General features: G+C 32.1%; 1 protein-coding gene across 2 annotated transcripts in view; it reads right to left on the reverse strand.

The window, feature by feature from the left end:
- Positions 1 to 924: 924 nt before the first annotated feature.
- LKRSDH (lysine ketoglutarate reductase/saccharopine dehydrogenase) overlaps positions 925 to 21094 on the reverse strand; it is a 40763-nt gene continuing 20593 nt past the window's right edge. For both annotated transcript variants that reach the window (XM_089241619.1, XM_089241620.1), the window contains exons 10-25: positions 20911 to 21022; positions 18389 to 18448; positions 17397 to 17467; positions 17042 to 17169; positions 15861 to 15987; positions 14992 to 15102; positions 14756 to 14864; positions 13111 to 13187; positions 11654 to 11717; positions 11370 to 11537; positions 7866 to 7961; positions 6396 to 6517; positions 4854 to 4942; positions 3199 to 3266; positions 2998 to 3106; positions 925 to 1653 (exon numbers count right to left, since the gene is read on the reverse strand). In XM_089241619.1, coding sequence (XP_089097745.1) covers positions 1538 to 1653; positions 2998 to 3106; positions 3199 to 3266; positions 4854 to 4942; positions 6396 to 6517; positions 7866 to 7961; positions 11370 to 11537; positions 11654 to 11717; positions 13111 to 13187; positions 14756 to 14864; positions 14992 to 15102; positions 15861 to 15987; positions 17042 to 17169; positions 17397 to 17467; positions 18389 to 18448; positions 20911 to 21022 — 1627 coding nt within the window. In that variant the 3' untranslated portion in view covers positions 925 to 1537. The remainder of the gene's footprint in view (positions 1654 to 2997; positions 3107 to 3198; positions 3267 to 4853; positions 4943 to 6395; positions 6518 to 7865; positions 7962 to 11369; positions 11538 to 11653; positions 11718 to 13110; positions 13188 to 14755; positions 14865 to 14991; positions 15103 to 15860; positions 15988 to 17041; positions 17170 to 17396; positions 17468 to 18388; positions 18449 to 20910; positions 21023 to 21094) is intronic.

Consider the following 21094-nt stretch of genomic DNA (forward strand, 5'->3'; position numbering starts at 1 on the left):
AGCAAAAAATTTGGATTATCTTATAGCTGCTAACTTTAGGGAATGAGAATTTCAGGGAGGTTTACGGATCCTAATTCCATAGAAAAATAAATATAAAAGGAATTTTTGAAAAAATGTAGAGATTTTTTGTTATCAAAGTAAAATTGTAGGGATTCTTCCCTTTGTAAAAAAGTGACATTGTGCAAGCTATCGCCAATCATTGCTAACCAGTAGGTTAAATTACCTGTCATTACAACTCTCAAATTGAATCACGCCAAGAAAAAAAATTGCCACATGGCCAGAAACAGGACATATGGTCAAAGCGGATAAAACTCATCTCACCAATTTCGAATGTTGAAAGGCCGAATTGACACCGGCTGTGTTGGTGAATTTTGTCTTCCCCCAAAAATGAAATTTTTTCGTGGTTTGATGTAATGGCAAAAAATTTACATAATGCTTGTAATGTCATTTTCGGGATTAAAAACGAAAGCAAGAGTTTTTTTGGGTAAATTCTTTGGGAATGATCGCCCCCCAAAAAAGTAGGGATTTTTTATAATAACGGTTGAAATTCGGGGATATAAGAATGTTTGGGAGAGTCCAGGAGATGAAGTAGAAATTCAAGCACCTTCCTGGATAGAAAACTTGGGAGTTATGATATAGACACAGACTTCAAAATGACATGGAAAGACCTTCAAAATGAGGGCTGTAATTACTGAACACAGAGAACTCTGGTAATCTTACAATACAATTTATGCATGGTTCACAGAGACACATCAAGAAATTCAAAAGAGAATATGTGTCATCCCATAGATTCTATATGTACTTTAATGCTAAAGCTTTGATGCATGAGCACTCCAAGTTTGAAAAACAACCACTGCATAGCATAACTTCAATGTAGAACAGAATGTAACAAAAAAAAATTAGCTATGCACAATGACAAAAATCAAACATTTATCTATTTATTATGTTTTAACGGATATTATAAGACCACATCTTTGATTGAAATTAGATTTCAGGGCATGTTTCTAGATAATACACTCAAAGGTGATTAAAATGTTCACACAAACAAGCTTATCTTTCTTTTCTTTAACGAGTACCAGACCCACATGACTAAAAGCAATAATCTCAATTAATAGTTATAAACAGAGAGTGAAAATATTAACCGGCCATACATTTAGTGCCATACGATTTTTGCAAAGCATGAATGCATTAAATTCACAATACTGTGAACTCATTAACATTCATCACGTGCATTGCCACATTAACATGACTCAATAGCGAAAGTTATGATTTTTGAGATCCATTTTAAGTAGACAAGATCTCATTTAAGAAAAAATCATTTGTGTGTGGACACCTTTTACCTCATGTGCAAACATGTGCATTTGAATATTTTTTTCTATTGCATCTCTGAGAAACAAGTGTGAAAAAATAAGTTTTTTCATGAAAAAAATTCATGTGTTTAAGGTTCTTGTAAATAAAATTTCAGCACTGCTCCCTTCGGATCTGATTCAGAGTCCTTTCACAGTCGTTGCTATAAATATCACCTACCAACAAGCGCTTACAACTTTGAAGAACTTTCCGTGGCAAAAATTCCCTCTTGTTTGAGCCTCATCAACATTGGCTTATAAATATCTGATGACATCGGGACAACCATTCCTTTAGTCTGAATCTCGTCTGGAAATGAAAATTTGCAAATATTAGATTCCTCAAAATTTAATACACCATGTTATAATGAAATTACTGTTCACTGTTTGTTTTTATCCATTTGTTGAGTACTGAGAAATCCCTAAAACCTTCTCAAAGAGCTGCAAGAACATAAAATTCGATAAAAAATTGGCATAAATAGCACAAGATGTTACCTCAAAATACAAGCATGCATGCATTCTTTGACTTCTGGTGGTACCATTTGTACTGGTAAAAACTGGCATTTCAAAACAGAACAGTTACAAAAGTCTATTGCTTTAGCATCTTGCTCTCAACTGAATCATATCCTAATAACAATATTCAATGTCATGGCAGTAGTATCTTTGAGTGCGAACAATAAGAAACGTTATTGTAACTATGTATTAGTGAGCCCCTTATACTTAGTGCCACCATATTCTATAGCCACAGACGTTTTGGAGAATGAGAATTAGAGGTTTTCACACCAACCCAAATTCTGTGCAAAAATAAATACAAAAATAATTTTTGAAAAACAGTATAGAAATTTTTCCACTTTGCATGATAACATGATATCATGCAAACCATCGCTGATTAGCACCAAGTTTTCAAACATTGCCAACCAGTAGGTTAAATTACTTGCCATCACTACTCCCAAATAGAATGAAGCCAACAAAAAAAATCATTGGTTCGGAACGGATTACATTATTAAAGTTAATACAAGTCACCTCATCAATTTTGGATGTTGAAAGGCCAAATTCATGCTAGCTGTCTGGAAAATTTTGTTTCCCCCCCCCCCCCAAAAATAAAATACTTCTGTTATTTGATGGGAATCTGGTAGATGGAGTAGAAACTCGGGAGTCTCCTGGGAAACCCTGTAGACTTGGCAGCTATGAGATTCTGAAACCTCAAAATGCAGACCCGCAGGCATGACCTACCCCTTTCCCCTCAAATGGCTTGCCTTGATTTACAACAGATAGCGCTGATATATTGCACTAAATGAGTAGTTATCTGGTAAAAATAGAACTCTTTCTTCATCCTTCGTCTATGGCCACTGGGACAAGAAATTCTAGTTCCATCACTCCATTTTTTGTTGACTGAAATTCTGTAACTTCCTATTTGCCCCAAAAAAAGTTAAAAGGACCCCACCCCCGGTTTCTCTAATCTAGAAATTAGACTTTGAGAGCGAACAAATTTACAACACAAAAACTGCACTGCTGATTTAATGAAGTACGATAGTGATAATGTCAATTAATGGAGAGCTTAATACTCCTAGATATATACAAAACACTCTTCTGTCATAACCACAAAAGGCTGACATAGACTAGCCCAGATATCTCAAATAAAAAAAACCCTTACTTTCTAGAATCATCTTTGATGCAATGGCAGCAGGATAACCAACAGTTTTAGCCATTGCGCTGTATCCGTTGCTCTCGCCATACACCACAAGGTTGATATGCCTTATTTCCTAGACACGGCAAAAAATAAAAATAAATATTAGAAGATAAAAATGGTAGGGAAAAAGTAGAATCCACATTTCATAAATCATTTTTTACTCACATTTTTATTATCTGGCCAGTGAATCCCAACATCATGTCTCAGTATAATTACATCTCGTTCTCCCGATTCTGCAAAAAAATAAAGCAATCACAAATCCAGTTATAAGGCAGCACAATATGTACATGATAGGATAATTGAGACAACATAGAGACAAACTAACTACATTTTAATATGTATAATTTAATATTATCCTACTTTTGTGGCATATTCCTGTTTAAGAGATCAATTTTCACACTCCGACACTTTTCCCCATTTCGATAAATTTCCTGGTTTAAATTCTACTTAATCTGGCTCGTTATGAATAAGAATTATATTAATAATTAATATAAATTAATTGGGAAAAAACTATTTATCTATACAGAATTTTTTTTGTTTTAAAAGAAATTAACCTGCACAATAAAAATTAAAGTGTAAAATTCTAACTATGCCATCTACAATATGAAATTAACCAGTGGACATAAAATATCACACATGTTAATGCTAATTGAGTAACACACATGGTTGATATTCAGTAGCAGCTTGTCACAAAGTGTTCTGGTGGGGGGGGGGGGAATCGTTATGATACCAGCAAGACTCAATTTCACATGAGCAGGTAAGGCATTTGCCATGGATCTTATGATTCTAGGCCCTCCCCAAAATTTGAGCATGAAAATTTACCACTGTTGATGAGGGATATGGAAAGTTGTTTTTCATTTGTCAAACATTGATCACATATTAGACATAAATAGGTTTATTTATTTCTGTATCACAATTGACCTCTGTGAACACCATTGTGTGGAGGCATGATTTAACCTCGTGTTGTAACCAAAATACAACAGAGTGCATAGTTTTTATAAATTTAATAAATAATAGCAGGACACGATGGTGATACATCACCATCATGTCCTTCAATGTGAACCTTTCAGACATTGCAGGCCAAATAAAAGGCTTTCAGAAAATTCTGCAGGATACGAACTCGTATCCTTCTATTTAGAATTGTAACGTTCACAAAAGCTTAATGAAACTGTCTTAAACTTAACAGATGGGCCAGTAGGGACCCCAAATAACTGAAACAATAAACAAACAATTCTCAAAATATAATAATTCTCAAACTACTTTAAATACTCTTGAAATCTTTTCTTTCAGTAACTCTAAAATTATTTTCTCTTATTCTTAAAATGATTTATTTAAAAAATTCTGAATTTTTTTCATTAAGGTGTTTATCAAAATTTCTGTAAATATATATATGTCTTTTCGGATGCCGAATTTTCCCTTCTAAAAGTAAAATATGAAATTAGGGGATCTAAAAAGTATAAATTTTTACTTCTGGTATCAGATCTAAAAAAGTATTTGAGCTCCAGAGCTATCCAAATCATTAAGACTTTCTTGGTAATGTATCAAATGAACATGTGAATTTGGAAAGCAACTGACAATTTTAAATGCCATAGTGTAGCTAACTCTCAGTAGCCTGCATGCCTCAAATATATATTTCTAAAAATTCAATAACTTTCCAATGTCTTTAGTCATTTTCTAAAAAAATATCTGCTGATTATGGGTTAAAACCCTTGTTCTACGTTACACTAAAAATGTGAGGGCACTGAGAATCGGCACACCATCAACATATTAAAAGCACATGTATATGCAACTTTCTGTTTAAAAATCGAGAGACAACTCACTATAGGCTAATTTATTTGCAAGGAAATGAGTCAAAGTATCAAGAGGAGAGCCACATTTTACAACAGGTTCTTCTTCCAGAAGACCTAACCTGGAAGAAAACATTTTAAGTTAGAATGATAGTCAAGAAGAAAAATAACCCCAGCTCATAAAAATTCTCAAATGACCCAACTCAAAAATTTTCTTGGGATATTAACAGCACATCTAATATTTACTCTACATGATAAATAATGAAAATAAAGTTAACAGAGCCCTGTATACAGTTGAACCTCTGTAAGTGGATACTAGATGAAAGAATAAATTAGTTAATTGGCTAATGTTTTCTAGTCTGGTACCAATTTCATACATCTATACGTGAAAAATTAGATAAATGGGAAAATCTTCCGAGTGAATAAAAGAAGGATTTGACTGAATTTTCATTTTCATTCCAAAATATTTAAGCATAATATAAAAGTATCTGAATTTTACTATTGATTTTTTTACCCATCTGTTGGCACAAAACAAGTAGAAAGTATATTTCAGAAGTTTACAGACAGAAAGCCATATTTGCATTATATTCAAATATGGTAGAAAGATAAAGCAATTTCACTATTTTGTATCACTAGATGTGGATAAATCGCTTGAATCAATATTTTTTATTCAAGTCCTAACAATATTTACTTAATGTAATACAGAAAGTTTGATTGTAATACAGAATCACATACATTGCAGACACTATCATGTTCCCTAATAGATTAAGTTAAACCTCTGAAATTTTTACTTTCAGAATGTAAACCAATAAATTCACTGGCTCCTAATACAAAAATATTGATGTTGGAACACAAGGATATTTTGAAGAAATATTTTTAACAAAAATTTATTTTCTAGCTATATAAATCTGGATTTTCATTTTAATTTAAACCCCAGGTCTTTAAATATTATTATTAGGTCGCAGTACCTTGAGTTAAGTGTGTAATTCACTCCTGAAAGTTACTTGTATCTTGTGAAGCATTCTTTAAAAAAAAAAATAGCAAAGATATATTTGATTTATTCCACATAAGAGTAATTTCCATAATACAAGTAAAAGCTAATTACCTTGGTTAACTGATTATTAACATATTTTGTACAGAATAGGAAATGGCTTTGATTCCAAATCAAATACAGTACGCCCAAAAATATCAGTCTTCTTTGACTTCGAGGCAGAACTGCTTTGTCTACCAAATGAGTGGGGGTTTTTTTCCTCCTGTGGCCTCAAGCTCATAAGTGAAATATTTGCTTGCAAGTCAAAACATTTTTAGCAAATTATGCTTGCTCATAACTTGTGTTAATTACAATTTGAGACTTGTAACTCGAGGAACCACTGTATATGGTATCAATAATGTTTTCCAGCTTTTACCCTTTTGACTGTCTGATGCCAAGGATTTAGACAAATTGTATGTGGTATTGCTAGAAACATCCAAAACTTGACTTTAAAACCACACAAAAGAAAGAAAAAAACAGGAAAAATATTGTTCAAACCTGAAAAAATTTATATAATAGGAACATAGATTAAAAAAACAACTTGCTTTTCTATAGCATCAACTCTAGCCTCACATTGCCCAACTTGCTCATAAACCATGTGCTTCAGATTTGGATGCAGAATATCTTGCTGAGCTTCATGACCAAGCAGAGTACACAAAAACTGTTTCTGTAAAATCAAGGATGATTAAAATTAAATGTTCCAAAATAAAACAACCAGTATCAAGCTTTCTACAAAGAAAAAAATGCTTGAAAATTATCATTCACACCTTCTCTTTGAATAATGATAAACATGCGCAAACAATTAAAATGACTGATATGCTGTGTTTTTCAAAAATGAGGACCCATTATTAAAATAAAATAAAGATGCATAACTTGTTTGTTCCAAGCACACAGTCAAATTCCATTATAGCATTCCTGATGTCACGCCAACCAGCATAGCACTAGAAATTTTCAGTGAACACATCTTCCATTTCTATTTGGGAGATTTACATGCGTTAAATCGTGATTCCATACAAACTTCTGCTAAATAAATGGTGGCCTTAAAGCAGCGTTTGAGTGTACATGGCATGTTCAAAAAAAAGTCCCAGAACCAATTTTTTCCCCATTATCTTAACACAGCTATTTCTTAAAACAAACAAGGCTTTCATGGCAGTTATGTACAATTCATAGTTTTTGGGTTTTTAGGCCAATATGACAGAAAGTTATTTTTCTATGTTAAATAGTATATCCTTGTTCCCATCGTTGCGTACTAATTTCTTGAAAATGTTCGTCACCTGTGTGAATGAAACGTCAAAAGATAAAAACTTTGTCATGTCAGTCTAAAAACAAAAAAACTATGAATTTTATATTACAGCTATTTCTTGTTTGCCAGCGAAATCAGTATAACTAAATATTCCCTGATGGCACTGTTTTTCTGAAGTATTGGGTGACGGTTGTTTGTTCTCAGTGTATGTAGAAAGGAAAATATATGTGCCTTTTTCAGGCATAAGCAGATCCAGGTTCTTCAAACACCTCCCTTGTAGCATGTAAGCACGTATGCAGTGGAAATCATGAAGAGCAGAAGGTTTTTTTTTTTGTCGCACATTATTAAAAAAAAATTACTTATACCTGTAAAGTTATTTGAAATCATTTCTGTTTAAGTGAAGATTATTTTTTTTACCTTTATTTTTATTCCAATTTCTATTTTAAAAAATATTACAGACGATATGCAGTGGTCTACAACACACAGTAAAATTTTGGATTTTGAAGTATAACCTGGGTATTTTAAACTGGAAATATTACTGCAGTTTTCTTTAAGCACTTCCAGTAGTTAAATAAAAGAAAATATGATTTTGCTGAAAAACATATACGCCTAATGCTTAAACAGCTTCCATTACAAATAGATAAGTTTTAATGACTGCTGAATCACTTATTGACAATTTGTGATGCCGATTAAAAAAAAAATCCTTATGCACAAAGAAAGATTATTTCCAATTATTTGTACAGCTTAAGGATTAAACTGAGGAGGAACTTACCCATGTCAGTTCTGGACCTTTTGGATGTAGTGATGGGTGAGGCTTGTCATCCAACAATCCCAAGGAATAAATACCTTTGATGATGTTTGAATAACCCTGTTGAGAAAAGTGAGCTATTTTAGAACTATGTACTTATACTTTTAAAAGAACGAGATTATATAAGAAAGATAAACTACACAATGACTTCAGCAGGGCTCCCACTGAAAAAATTAGAAGCAGGAAAAAGTAAAACTAAAAAGTAGGAGGGGGTATCCTCCATAGACAACATAATCATGTCATAATAAAAAAAATCCCTCAATCAATTCATAGCGCTATTTCAGCACCCTATAATTGACTTGAGCCAAAGCAAAATGACAGACATGACTTGGTAACAGGGTTGGTAAAAAACAAAAAAAACTAGTTTTTGTTTTGGTTTAAACCAGGTTTTTGGTTTGAATAGCATTTACTTATTAAAAACAATAAAATTTCTGAAAAATCATTCAAACTTTAATAAGTAAAATAAAAAGTTTATCGATGTAATTAACACAATTCTCATATTAATTAATATTTATAAATATTTTTTAAATTTTAATAAAAACCAACTTTTGTGATTTAATTATTTTACAGCTTAAATTATAGAATTATATTGAGTTTGGAAATTCTTAATGTTATTATTAACCCTATAATAAAGATGTTTTCCCCATTTACTTTCAATATGCTTAATTTTAGGAAGGCTATTTTGCAAAAATCGCAATTAAAAACTAGGCAAATACAATGTGTTTAATGAAGCATAATTATTTCAGATTAATTGGCAGTGATTTACGACATACAGGATGATTATATAACTAAAGTTCTGATTTTAAAACACTGTAAAATAAGAATTAGTCTGAATGATTAGAAAATTTACATGAATATTCCTGAAGCATTGAATTTTGTTTGATGAAGGAGGGGGGGGGGGACAAATACTTTGAAATGCAAAATACAGGATGCTATACTCATCTAGCACATGGGGAATTTACTCCCAGAACAGAAAAGTCGCAAGGGTTATAATAGCATTCGGGTATCGTGTCACCCTGTTATTGTCAAAATGATTCTTCAGCAGCTGTTTTGCTGGTGTTGCAATGTGCATCTTGATAAAAGTTGTGCTATCTACCAGGGCTGGACAAACCAAAAAAAAAAAATTTAGGTACCAGCCAACTTTGCTAGGAACAAAGCATGTTTTTCTTTTTCCAGAAAAGAAATAAATTTTGTTGTTTTTTTACTTTTCCAGGACTTTATGAGCTATTCCCATTTCGAAGACACATTATTACGAAATCAAAAAAATTGCGCCATACTTACAAATTTTTGGTGTCAAAACGAATTTTCTAGTCACCATAACGACCTGGCCTAAGGAATTTGTCCAGCTCTGCTATCTACACACTGATGCTGTCAAGTGCCAAATTGATGTGGTTGCACAAAATAGATTATACCGCTGGCCAAGTACAGCATCATCCACTTGTACATTTTAAAGTATTTTCTTTTGCCAAAGATTTGGTGAAAGAAAAAAAAAATAATTTTCCATTGCTTTCAGGAGTATATCCATGAAAGTTTGTTATTCTGACCAGTGGGTCTCATTGCATAGTGTTTTGGAATGAGAATTTTAATTACAATCATCTTGTATATAGATGATTATTTTTCATAAATCACTTACTATTGTAAAGTAGAACTTTGTGTAACTGGGGGTAATGGTGAAAAAAGCCAATAACTATGGAATATTAAACCTTGTGGTGATATGCAGTACGAGATGCATTGCTTCTTGTGTAAAGAAAATGTCTGTGAGGCAATGTAACTACTAATACACTGGTCTTTGTCCTTTAGGGGCAGCTGGTGTCTTTTTGGATTATAAGACTACCTGCCCTTAGCATGATAGTGAAGTCACTACTGCAGCTGATTCTTTGTGAAGGAAAAGAAACAGCAGAAGCCTGTGAGATAATACGCCACCACATATTTAAATGTATGATCCAATCCTCATTCACGGATTTGCTTAAGATAGAACATCAGAATGGTCCATCAGAAAAATGCCCTAACCAATTGCCGCCTGGCAGCCGAATGGTTAGGGAACTAGCCTCTGACTGTGCAGGTCTGGGTTCGAATCTGGGTTCAAGCATGGATGTCTACTAACACTAAAAAATTCCCTGGACAGATCGTAAGGATCTCTTACATATATGATAATCGAATATGTGATAATCACATTAAAAAAAATCTAGCCCAAAGTTAGAAAATGTGGTAAGAATGAGAAATTTTGGTACAGTATATAACTAAGAAACTAAGCTACTTTTTATATGAAAATATATAATTTAGGCTACTTTTATGAGATTTTTTGAAAAAAAAACAATTATACCATCTAACACCATTTAGAAATATACCATCAGAATGTACCCAAATGTGGCAAGAATAAAAATTTTGGTTAATAATGAACCAATATGATATTTTTCTAGGGAAAAAAAAATTACATTTAGGCCACTTTTATTCAGTTTTTGATGTACTAGTAACTACCGATAATTCTTTTATGTCTCTCCTCACAATATATATTACATTCTTTTTTTTGGAGTCTTCCACAGTCCAGTCTGTGAACTCTCTTCAACAATGCACATCAAATTATTGACGCATGTTCAATTTTTTAAGAATGATGCTCTTTCAAGACCATTTTCAAAAGAACAGTGCAAAATCTGTAAATTACAAGGTCAATGTAAATAAGCCAAGTTGAACCGGATGGTTTTACTGTGCAGTCCATATTTTTTTAAAGCGATTTGTATAAATGTTACTGTTCAATGCAAGTGTTTTGACAAATGAAGCAATTTCATTTCTAGCCTATGCTGAGCATTGTAAGTATTGTTTATATCTCTGTATACCCTAAAAATACAGAAGAAAATTAAATGCTATTGGGAAACATCAAAATCACCAAACCTAGAATAGGCCTATGTATCCAACTGCTTTGTTATTCAGATTATTGTTTCACCTATACACAAAATGTGCACCATAATTTTGAATGATGAATGTTACTGTCCAAGACCATGATGCAAAATAATTTTTTCTATCCACAAAGAAGTTTTGTAGACTGCTGCTCTACTTGTTAAAACAAACTAAGCAAAAGAAAAATTAATAAACCAAACGGTCAGCATACCCCCCTCCCCCAAATAACCTGAAAAATTATACAATTTCTGCTTTGGCAGAAACATTAATTCCAATCAACTACATTTGTATTATTTGACATTATATCAATGATTCCCCCTTCTCAATTTAAATCAATTACACAAATTTTGTTGATAGGATTTGGAAAAAAAGTAGGACAAGTGGGAGCCCTGCTTCAGCTAAACTGTATAAGCAAACCTCTCTGTGGAAATAAAACTATCATTTGGAACATTGGTCAAAATTTGCACACCCAAGCCACAGAAATTCTTTTTTTGAAATGTAAGCGTCATAGTAGATAGATCAAGAAATGCAACACAAAGAAAATAGGAAGCAGGAATAACAAAAATAACTTACTTTATACCTCAATGTCCCTCTCAAGAGTGTTTCTGCAGTCTCAATACCATAGGCAGTAGAGTATACTGTAGAATCTCTGTTTGGGAAACCTTCTAGATTGAAACCTGGCAAAAAATTAACATCTCTAACATAGTCCATCAGAGCTCCTCCACTGGGAATTTCAACAACCTGTATTCAGTGTGCACATCTTTATCAGTGAAAATTATGACATGGTTACAAATTTGAAAGCTACAAGTCTCATATATATGGGGAAAATCGTATATAAAAATTTTTAAAATACGTACATTTCCATTTTCTATGAATTTGGCCATAGACAGAGTATTTAATAAAACTCCTCTCGGATTCCAACTAAAAACAAGCAGAAAAAAAAGATAAACAAATTTGAAGTAAATATGAATAAGCTCATTTTATATAGTAATCATTTAGCACTTTTACTTATTAACCCTTTGAAGGGCAGATATTTTTCCAAAACCCATAGTAGAAAACAATAGAAGCCCATATCAACAGGTGGTCTCACTAAGGGACATGGTGCAGAAAAGGGTTAATAGTACTGTACAGGCTGTCCCAAATCATTGGCCAGTGGATAGCTCTGCAACCATTGACTTTAGAAATATCTCCCAGTTACAAAAGATTATTGAATTAAACTTGGTTTTTTTTACTTAAATTTTCGTGAATTTTTTTAACAGTTGTGAACATTGAAAAATTTTTTTATGTGAACTCTGTGCTAAAACTTTTAATCAGAGAAATGTAAATCCTCTTTTGATAGGTCATTTATAAAAATACTGTATTTTTAAATGTAATCATTTCATTTGTTCAACTTTTACTTCTTGCTTCATTTATTTACATCAATTCTATAGTTTCAACAAAATAAACGAAATCAAAAATTTTGAAGCTTTGTCAAGACAGAGAAGGTCTACATAAGAATTATAAATTAGGTTTTTTGTGTTTGTTTGTTTGTGTGTGTGTGTATATATATAAAACACCTAGAAAACTGATGGCATTTCAAGTAGTTGCACAAGACTTGAAAACATTTTCAAATTAGAATTATTGTTTTTAAAGTCACCAGTTACAGAGATATACATAGGACAAACTGTTTGAGGCAACATGCATAGTGATGCATACATGTTCAATTCAATGCAGAGAAATGCTAAATTTTCTTTCAGAGTTCCTCTTGGCAATAATATCCAGTCTCGTCCCTTGATGTTGAGTGAGCTGAGAACAACCATCTCTCTCTCTCTCTACTATTATCACATGAGGGGCCTATCGCTGAATTAAAGAAAGCTACTATGTCTCTACTCAGTTTGTATACTATACTACTCTATATACTTGTACACTGCTCTGCATGTATAAGGAACAATAAACTTTGGGTGTTCATGGAATATTGGTAAAAACACTTGGCCAGATTGCAAAGTATCTGTGATTCTATTCCCAGAGGAGAAAACTAACTTTTCTTTCTGAATTCATCTCAGCATTGATATTCAGAAAGTCTCTTTCATAGATGAGGTGTTTTAAAATATATTTTAAGAATAGAATAGTTCTTTTGTTACCCGCAGTCCTTTCGCCCTAGTAGTCAGAGTTGATCTATGGTGCCCCAGAATAGTCTAACAACCGCTTCAAAACAGGCTTCACAAATAGGCACACATTAATATTGCCAGCTCTTGTGCCACAAACTTTGAGAATCAATGGTATAATTAATAAACTTTAAATAAAATTTATTGGTTTGAATACAGAACTTTCTCACCTGAATTTATACATGAGAGCGCTATCTGAAAATTCTGGTGCAGGGAGCCCTCCACAATATGAAACAAAAGACACAACCTGCAAAAAATAAAGCAAGGTGATAAATCAAATGCTGAAATATGAGAATATATTCTAAAACCATGAATATTGTCAGATTCTTTTCTTAAGCAATAAGTCTTGATAAATCCTCTAATTAACTTATTAGTATACATGGTGTTCACTCTTATTGTTCTCCCACAGCTAAAATTTTTAGATCAATAGCCTCAGAGGAAACTTTCAATAATAATTTTTTTTTTTTGAATGTTATCACCAAGCAGTCCAAAGGCCATTCAAGTAAAAAAAGTTTGAGAAAATATACAATATTTTTTTTATGAAGTTCCAGAGTCCTATAAGTCATACACAGTAGAACATTTTCCATGCACTGTGAGACACATAATTTTCTTATACTATGAACGAACGCCAGAACTTTGGCACTGGACTTATTCCGTTGCCGAGATCTCTTCCAGCCCAGCTTCATGGCAGAAATTTTTCTTATACAGTGACATAACATTATTAAGAATTATAACTCAGCTGGTTTTGATCTTAAAATTAAAATTTTTTTTCTTTAAGCCATCAACGCCAAACATCCTCATTCGCCTCATTTGAGGACAGTAAGAATTTGGCTTTGTGTAATTGTTTAATTGTGTAATTGTCTTGCAGCTAGGTGCTATACATTTTAGCACGCGTAGATGACAACCCTACTCAGAGATTGGTATTGAAAAAATACTTGAGATGCCATTTCTTGTTCAGAAATGAACTCTTGAAGTTGATGTATTTTATTGTTTTGGAGTGGGTGCTTTCATGTTTTCCACCTTACGTCAAGCAAAGTAATTCTTTTGTAATTGATATAAATAACGCAATTCAATTTTGTTTCTTTTTCAAATATTTTTCAAGTATGTAGTCATATTTTGCTGTTCTTCAATTGAGAGCATTGTGCCATTCTTCCTGTTGATGTATTTAAAAAAAAATCGTTTGGAATATTTTTTATTGATGCAATTTCAACAAAATATCCCAATATCAAAATGAAATTAGAAGCACATAAAGTGGGTGTTAATGGGATTGACATATTGATGAATGAATTCTTTAACTGGTTATGAGATAGTGATAACATTTAAAACATTTAATGTGATTGGAAGTTACCACTAAAATTAATGGTTTAGGAGTTAGCTGTAGGAGATCTATAAGAGTGGACATGATGCATATGATAAAAAAAAAACACTGCAAAACATTTAAGAAAACGTTACAAATGAAATTATTGAAAATATGACTATCCATCACAAAAACAGCTTTAATTATTAACTTTATTACATCTTTTATATCAGGCATCTTTCACCTCATACTATAATATGTTCCTTCAATTCTCACAAAAGCACTTAAGGGTGCTCAAGGCTTCTACCTGAATTCATATTTGCAAGGTAATGATAAAAACCTCAATTAAATTAATGATTCAGAAATTTATATTTCACCAGCTCTGAGTTCAACCATATGTCAGAGTTGCCATAACGGTGCACTTCTGATGCTCCCTTATGCTTATATAAGCATAAATGGTATTCACAACATGAGAAAGTTTGAAGACACTCTGAATTATATGATTAAAGTTTGCTTACTTTTCCACCATTGAGTTTCACTTCATCAAAACACTCCATAGCAAGTAAGTGGTCTATTCCAGGATCTAAGCCAACTTCATTGACAATAGTTATTCCAGCATCAACTGCTCTATTTTATGAAAGAAACAAACAATTGTGAGGAAATTTATTTCACATAAAAATACACAAGAAATATCTCAATACAAATCATTTATGGTCAGAGATGAAATGAAATATTTACAGAAAGTCAAACTTACACTTCATGAAGTTTTTTCATTTCTGGTGTTAAATAACTGGCAGTTACCATGTTTGTTTTGTGTCTTATGCACCGCTCAGCAATAGTTGGATGCAGTGTATATGGCAAAAGGCTATTAAAAAAAAAAATAGAGAATTTTAATAGAATTCAATTCAAAGAACAAGAGACAGAAGGCACCCATTACACATACAATGATTGTTTTGATCAAATATAGTGATCAAAACATACACTGATAATGTCTTAGATAATCTTAGTAATGAAGTCATCCTTTATGGATCAAATATCATATCTCAAACTTCTGATTTTTTTTTGTTGCATATTTTATACAATTCTGCATTGAAAACTTGCTAAATATGTTTAGTGTGGGTGTACACTCTTTGAGATAAAATTAGATGGAAACTTTCAGACACACAGGATGGTCTAAAAATTTGCATCTGTGTTGAAAAAATTATTTGAAAAAAGCTATATTAAGGAGAGCAAATGGACCAAGCATTTGAAAGAGAAGGTTTCAAGTTTTTTTTACTTTCATCCATTTCACTTTCAACCTTATTTCCATTCTTTGCAACATCTGTTATAAATAATATGGCAAGAAATGCTATACAGACTTGACGTCCTCTGCATCAATAAAAGGTATATGCATCTAGAATTTTTGAAATAAGCAAAAAATAATAATTTGAAACTCTCTTTCAAATTCTTTAAGCTGTTTGTTCCTGTTGTCTTTGACAGCTTTTTTAAAATATTATTTTCAAAACAGGTTCAGACTTCTAGACCACCCTGCATAAACGTGAAGGATGGACTAGACGAATCATGCTCCACGTTTTCATATGCATATAGATAGATCTGTTTTTTAAAAAACATATTTGCATTCACCTGATCACAAGTGATGATTCCTCGATTAATTTGTCCAAAGGCCCTCTTCCAGTCGTAACATCAAGTACAACATGGTCTGCATTATCAGATTGGACCAAAGCCTCACCTTGGTTTTGCAATGAAGATCCTTTTAGGGAGAAAAAAAATACAAGTTATTCTTGTATACTTATTATACTTATATGCTAATTGTTCTTGGAGGAGCATTTGAATTTATCTGATATGGAAAATGAAAATGATTATAGTAGGGAAAAAGAAACCACTCAGCAATTGGTTCAGGCCCTTTAATGGATATCTAAAATCTCAATTAAAAAACAACTTGTGACCCAGATTGGTGAGTGTAAGCATAAGTGCAAAAATCTGACCCATTCAAAAATTTCATCCAATACACAAAGAAATTCATAAAATATTACATTATTTTGTAATATGAGCAAGACGAATGAAGTTAAAAAAACCCAATATAAACCTGATTTGATAATGCTATAGCTGTATTTGTTTAGCATATTAAAAAATTCACTCATAATTTTTATTTTTTTCTTGTGGAAATTCCAATCCTATTCAATCATAGTTTGCTTCTTAATCAGTGTATAGCATTGTTTTACGAAATAGAGAAAGAAGATATCACCTCTCTGGGAGGGGAGGGGGAAGATGATGCATTGGAATCTTCATGTGATAGTTCAGTCAATGGGGAAAAAAATTTGAGAACTGGATGGGGTGATGTGGCAAATAAGTTTGGCAAACTCAAGTGTAGAGTATATTCATCAAAATTGAAGGTGAAAACCCTACACGGTACTTGTTTCAAACTTCACTTAATATTTACTACCACAATAAATTTCATTTTTTTCTTTCAACATTTAAAGTAAGTAATGGGTGAAATTAAAAATCACATTAATTTTGATTCATATTTACTTTCCATATAATTTTAAAAATGGCAGACTACAGCTGGATTTAAGCACTAGAGAATTCAAAGAAATGTGCCTTAAATTTTCAGAATTATGTAGGAAAATAGCATTATTTTGCAGAATGCTTTTTTTGGGATGGGTTGCAAGATGCTTTATATAAGCATTAAGTGTATGAAGTTCCATAAGTTTTTCTAGATTTAAGAATACAATTTTAATTAAATATTGTGGCTGCAATTTTTATTTCAGAATTTTTCCTTCGAGAAGTTAGAAGCATAAACATACCAATAGTTACATGAATGTTTTTATCCCTGGTAAGATACTGAACAAGTGGGCCAGCAACATAACCAGCTCCAAGGACTAATACATTTTTCTTTGTCTCAACAGCTTGAGACCTGGCTTTCATTCGTGACCTAAAAACAAGCATTATTTACTGGAATCAATGAAAACTTGGCATTTGTCAGGGAAATGTCATTTTGCTACATACAGTAAATATCACAAGAAATACATGATAAAGCTCACTTACAGATATTTTTAAAGATATAAAAATAAAAATTTAAAATATGTATATATATTTCAAGTTAATATTTTTCATAAAAACAATTATTATCAAAAGCAAACAATACAAGAGAATAGTTACTTTGATGTCTTCCTGAGTTCTGAAATGTATTCAAAAGGAGGCGTCAATCTGCCATTGCTAGCAATAATAGCCTGAAAACAAAATTTATGCAAATTATCATAAATGTCTCTTCACACATGAATTTGTGTGACTCAAATGATTATCTCCAAATAACATTTAGAATTCCATTTCTAACATAAGGTAGAAACTTAAATTTAAAATATAGTGTTGATAACAATTGAAGAAGGTGAATACATGTGAATGAGTTTTTGAGTTACATGTGAATGAAATTTTGAGTTATGCAATTAGGTCACTCATTTAAAATGAATTTTTTTCTGTCACATGTAATGTTCCCTTTAATTATTTTTACTTGTGTGAACTTATTTTTTCTAAGTGCAGTAAGGCAATGTGCCCTGTACATCAATAGTGCAGTTAATGATTTATGTGAGCCAAAACATTTTCACCATGAGCAGCACTGCTCAAGTGGAATATTGATGCCATGTAATTATCATCTGAGAAAAAGAATAAAACAAATAAGATAGCTGATTGCTTTTTGAACAGATATATGTTCTATACATTAGATACTGACTGACTCCATACATTGTGACGGTAATATTGATAAAAAAAAGAAATTTACATACTAGGTTTATTAATATATTTAGCCTTTGATGCAAACATGCAGATACATGGAAAACCAATCTTTTCAACAATAAAACATGAAAAAAAAAATTCCAATAATATGAGCATAAACAACTCTAGACCAAGCGTAAAAATTAAAACTAAAATAATTCATGCATGATTAATTATATTGCCATATTTTATTCTACTCTTTCTTAGTAATGGAGTAATATATAGAGATAATCGAAATTTTATGAATATCCGATTCAAAAAAAATCTATGAAAATATTCTTATAGTAATATTGTATTGTATATAGTTACAAGCTCAAAAATATTTGTTAATTAAATCTATTAAAACATCCTTACACACACACAAAAAAAAAAACTTTTCTTACCCCCTCTACGACAGGGTCAAAATTATGACTTTCAAGTGGTTTCGTGGCATCTGAAGATAGCTTAAAATGAAAAAGTAGTACCATTTAACACAAGAAACAACATCACTTTGAAAAATGAGATTTTCATGTTGAGGAAGATATATTTCTCTCAGTAAATCAAGCTAAATTATACAAATATTCATTACAGATCATTCTTTCATACATGTATTAAAAATTTATTAAGACAGTCATTTTATTTACACACATTTTTTTCCTCTATGCACATTGGGTTTCACTCTAGCACAGATCAATCAAGCATGCACCTGGAGGAAATCACATATCTCCCATCCTGTGGTGTGTGTGTGGGACAGAACTAAACCTCCTTATATCTGGAGGATTATCATAAACCAAATTAACTACAGCAGAGTTTGTAAATATTTCATTCATGGTATACAAAATCTGATGTTTGTACATTTTAAAAATAAGTCTTGTCCAACGATTTTGATTATCTGACACACCCCTGAGTCTGTAATCTGGAATTCACTTTAATAGACTATGTATATTCAGTTAGTAATTTAAATAGGTAGTGACAGTATTGGAAAATGATTAAGAAGGTACAAGATTGTCAAGTCTACATAAAAGTCTTCATCACTAATTTTGGTTGCATGAAAGATGCGGGAAAACCATGAGTACAGCAAATATGAAAATTGACTTGGTAAAGGACAAAATTGTTACAATATACAAAACCTGATAATGATTTCAAACTTTCTAAATTTCAAGAAATAAAATTTCCAAGACATGAGAAAGAATGCGTGGATAATATTAGTGAAAATGACATTCACACAGCAGTAGCCAGACAATAATGACCGTGATCTAAGTTATCAAATTATACAAGCCAAGAAGGGATAATATTGTGTCCTGCAGTGTGGGAATCAAAGAAGTGTTGGATGAGTTTTTCAACTTTAAGGCATGAATGCAAGCCGGTCCACCATTAAAAATGAAAAAAAAAAAAAAAAATCTCCCAGCAGAGAGCAGGCAGACCTATGATACGATACTTACATAAATTAAAAATTCAAGCATTTGCCATATTTATTTCACAATATGGAAGCCAGAGGGCAGCACCAGCAAGAACATGAAACAAGCCCAATGCTGATAACATAAATACGTTAGGGCTACTCATACAAACAGAATACACCTTCTGGCATGTACTAATTTGTTAGAAATTCCATAGAAGTATGTGTACAAGATACATGCATGATTAAGTAGCAGTAGTGAGAGGGTAAAAGTGATGTTGATGAATGTGTTTCCCCTTGTTATAATTGAAAAAAAGTGCATGAAATTTTCGTAATATTTTTGTACATTCTGGGTTTGAACATGCTGTTACACTGCTGATATTGTCCATATTTCTTATCAAAGATAATATAAGATTATATAAAACAATAAGAATATCTTAATATAATCATATGGACAATGCCATCTTGTGAGTAACAGCATGATCAAACTCAGAATGTGCTAAAATTTTAAGAAAATTTCATGCAGATTTTTTCGATTACAAATTGAGACACAAGATGTAAAATTTTGAGGAACTGAAGCAATTACCCATTTCTGGTAAAATTTAATTATCAAACCCAGTAACCTTTGGTTATTTTGTCAATGTTAATGATTTCAGACTTCATCAGAGACAAACTAAAATATAAAAGATTAGCTATAATACTACTAATACCCAAGTTTTCTCAATATATTGGAAGCATTAAAAAAGCAACAAACCATTGCAAAAGCATATACACGTCTGAAACACATTTTTAGGGAACTACAGTAACCAAATTAAATTCAAAAGCCATTATTGAGGCCGAGAAGCCATTGTTGACCGACAGTTTTTTGCCCATTTCAGGCATTTGCCCAGCTCTGACAAACTTTTAAAAGCTGGGTCCTGTTTTGTATATATGCAAAATTTGGCAATCACTCAAAAATTGTAGATTTGTATAGAGAACATACACAGACAGAAACACACAGGAAATCAATTATATAGATTTCCTTGTTCAAAACGGTTTCCAAAACTGTTTCTTTGCCCTCTTCAGAAATTTTTTTCTCATCTTCCCACCTCCAACTCCAGCCAACCTGTAAGACCCTATACTAAACAAAAACCTTCATCTGCCCCCCCCCAAATCCTTCCATCGCTCCCCCAGGGGGTGATATTGCCCACTTTAGAAAACTGGTTTAAAACTACTACTAAACCATAAATGCACTTCATTCCTCTGCAGAGTTTAATGCCTGAAACTGTAAAACAATTTTTTCTCAGAGCAAATAGTTCATAGCACTGCAGTGTGATGTTACTGGTATTTTCAATCTAGACAAAAGGCAATTTGACAGACTTATAAGAAATGAAAAATCAAGGGTCTAGTAAAGAAAAAAAAAGGGTCTGAATCTGCTGTTCACACACAGTTTTATTTCACACACGAATACACAAAAAACTATAATCTGTCTAAAATAAATAAAAAGGAATATATAACTGAGATTAGTGAACGAAACACTGAAACACTTACAACGCTGGCCATGTATGGAAACAGAAGACTGCCAAAAGAATCTGTAGCTTCCAAGGGTAGCTGTGTTGGCATATTGTCAATAGAGCAGACCAATACCCCTGGACCTGAAAAACTAATGAAAATTTCTGGTTCATTAACATGTTGTCTCTCATCAACATCTACAAATATTTCATTTTTTGCAATT

This window comes from Pholcus phalangioides, unplaced genomic scaffold (genome assembly GCF_987345545.1).
Source record: "Pholcus phalangioides strain wild (caught in Gottingen) unplaced genomic scaffold, Ppha-v1.0 ptg000014l_1, whole genome shotgun sequence".
NCBI classification, from domain to species: Eukaryota; Metazoa; Arthropoda; class Arachnida; order Araneae; family Pholcidae; genus Pholcus; species Pholcus phalangioides.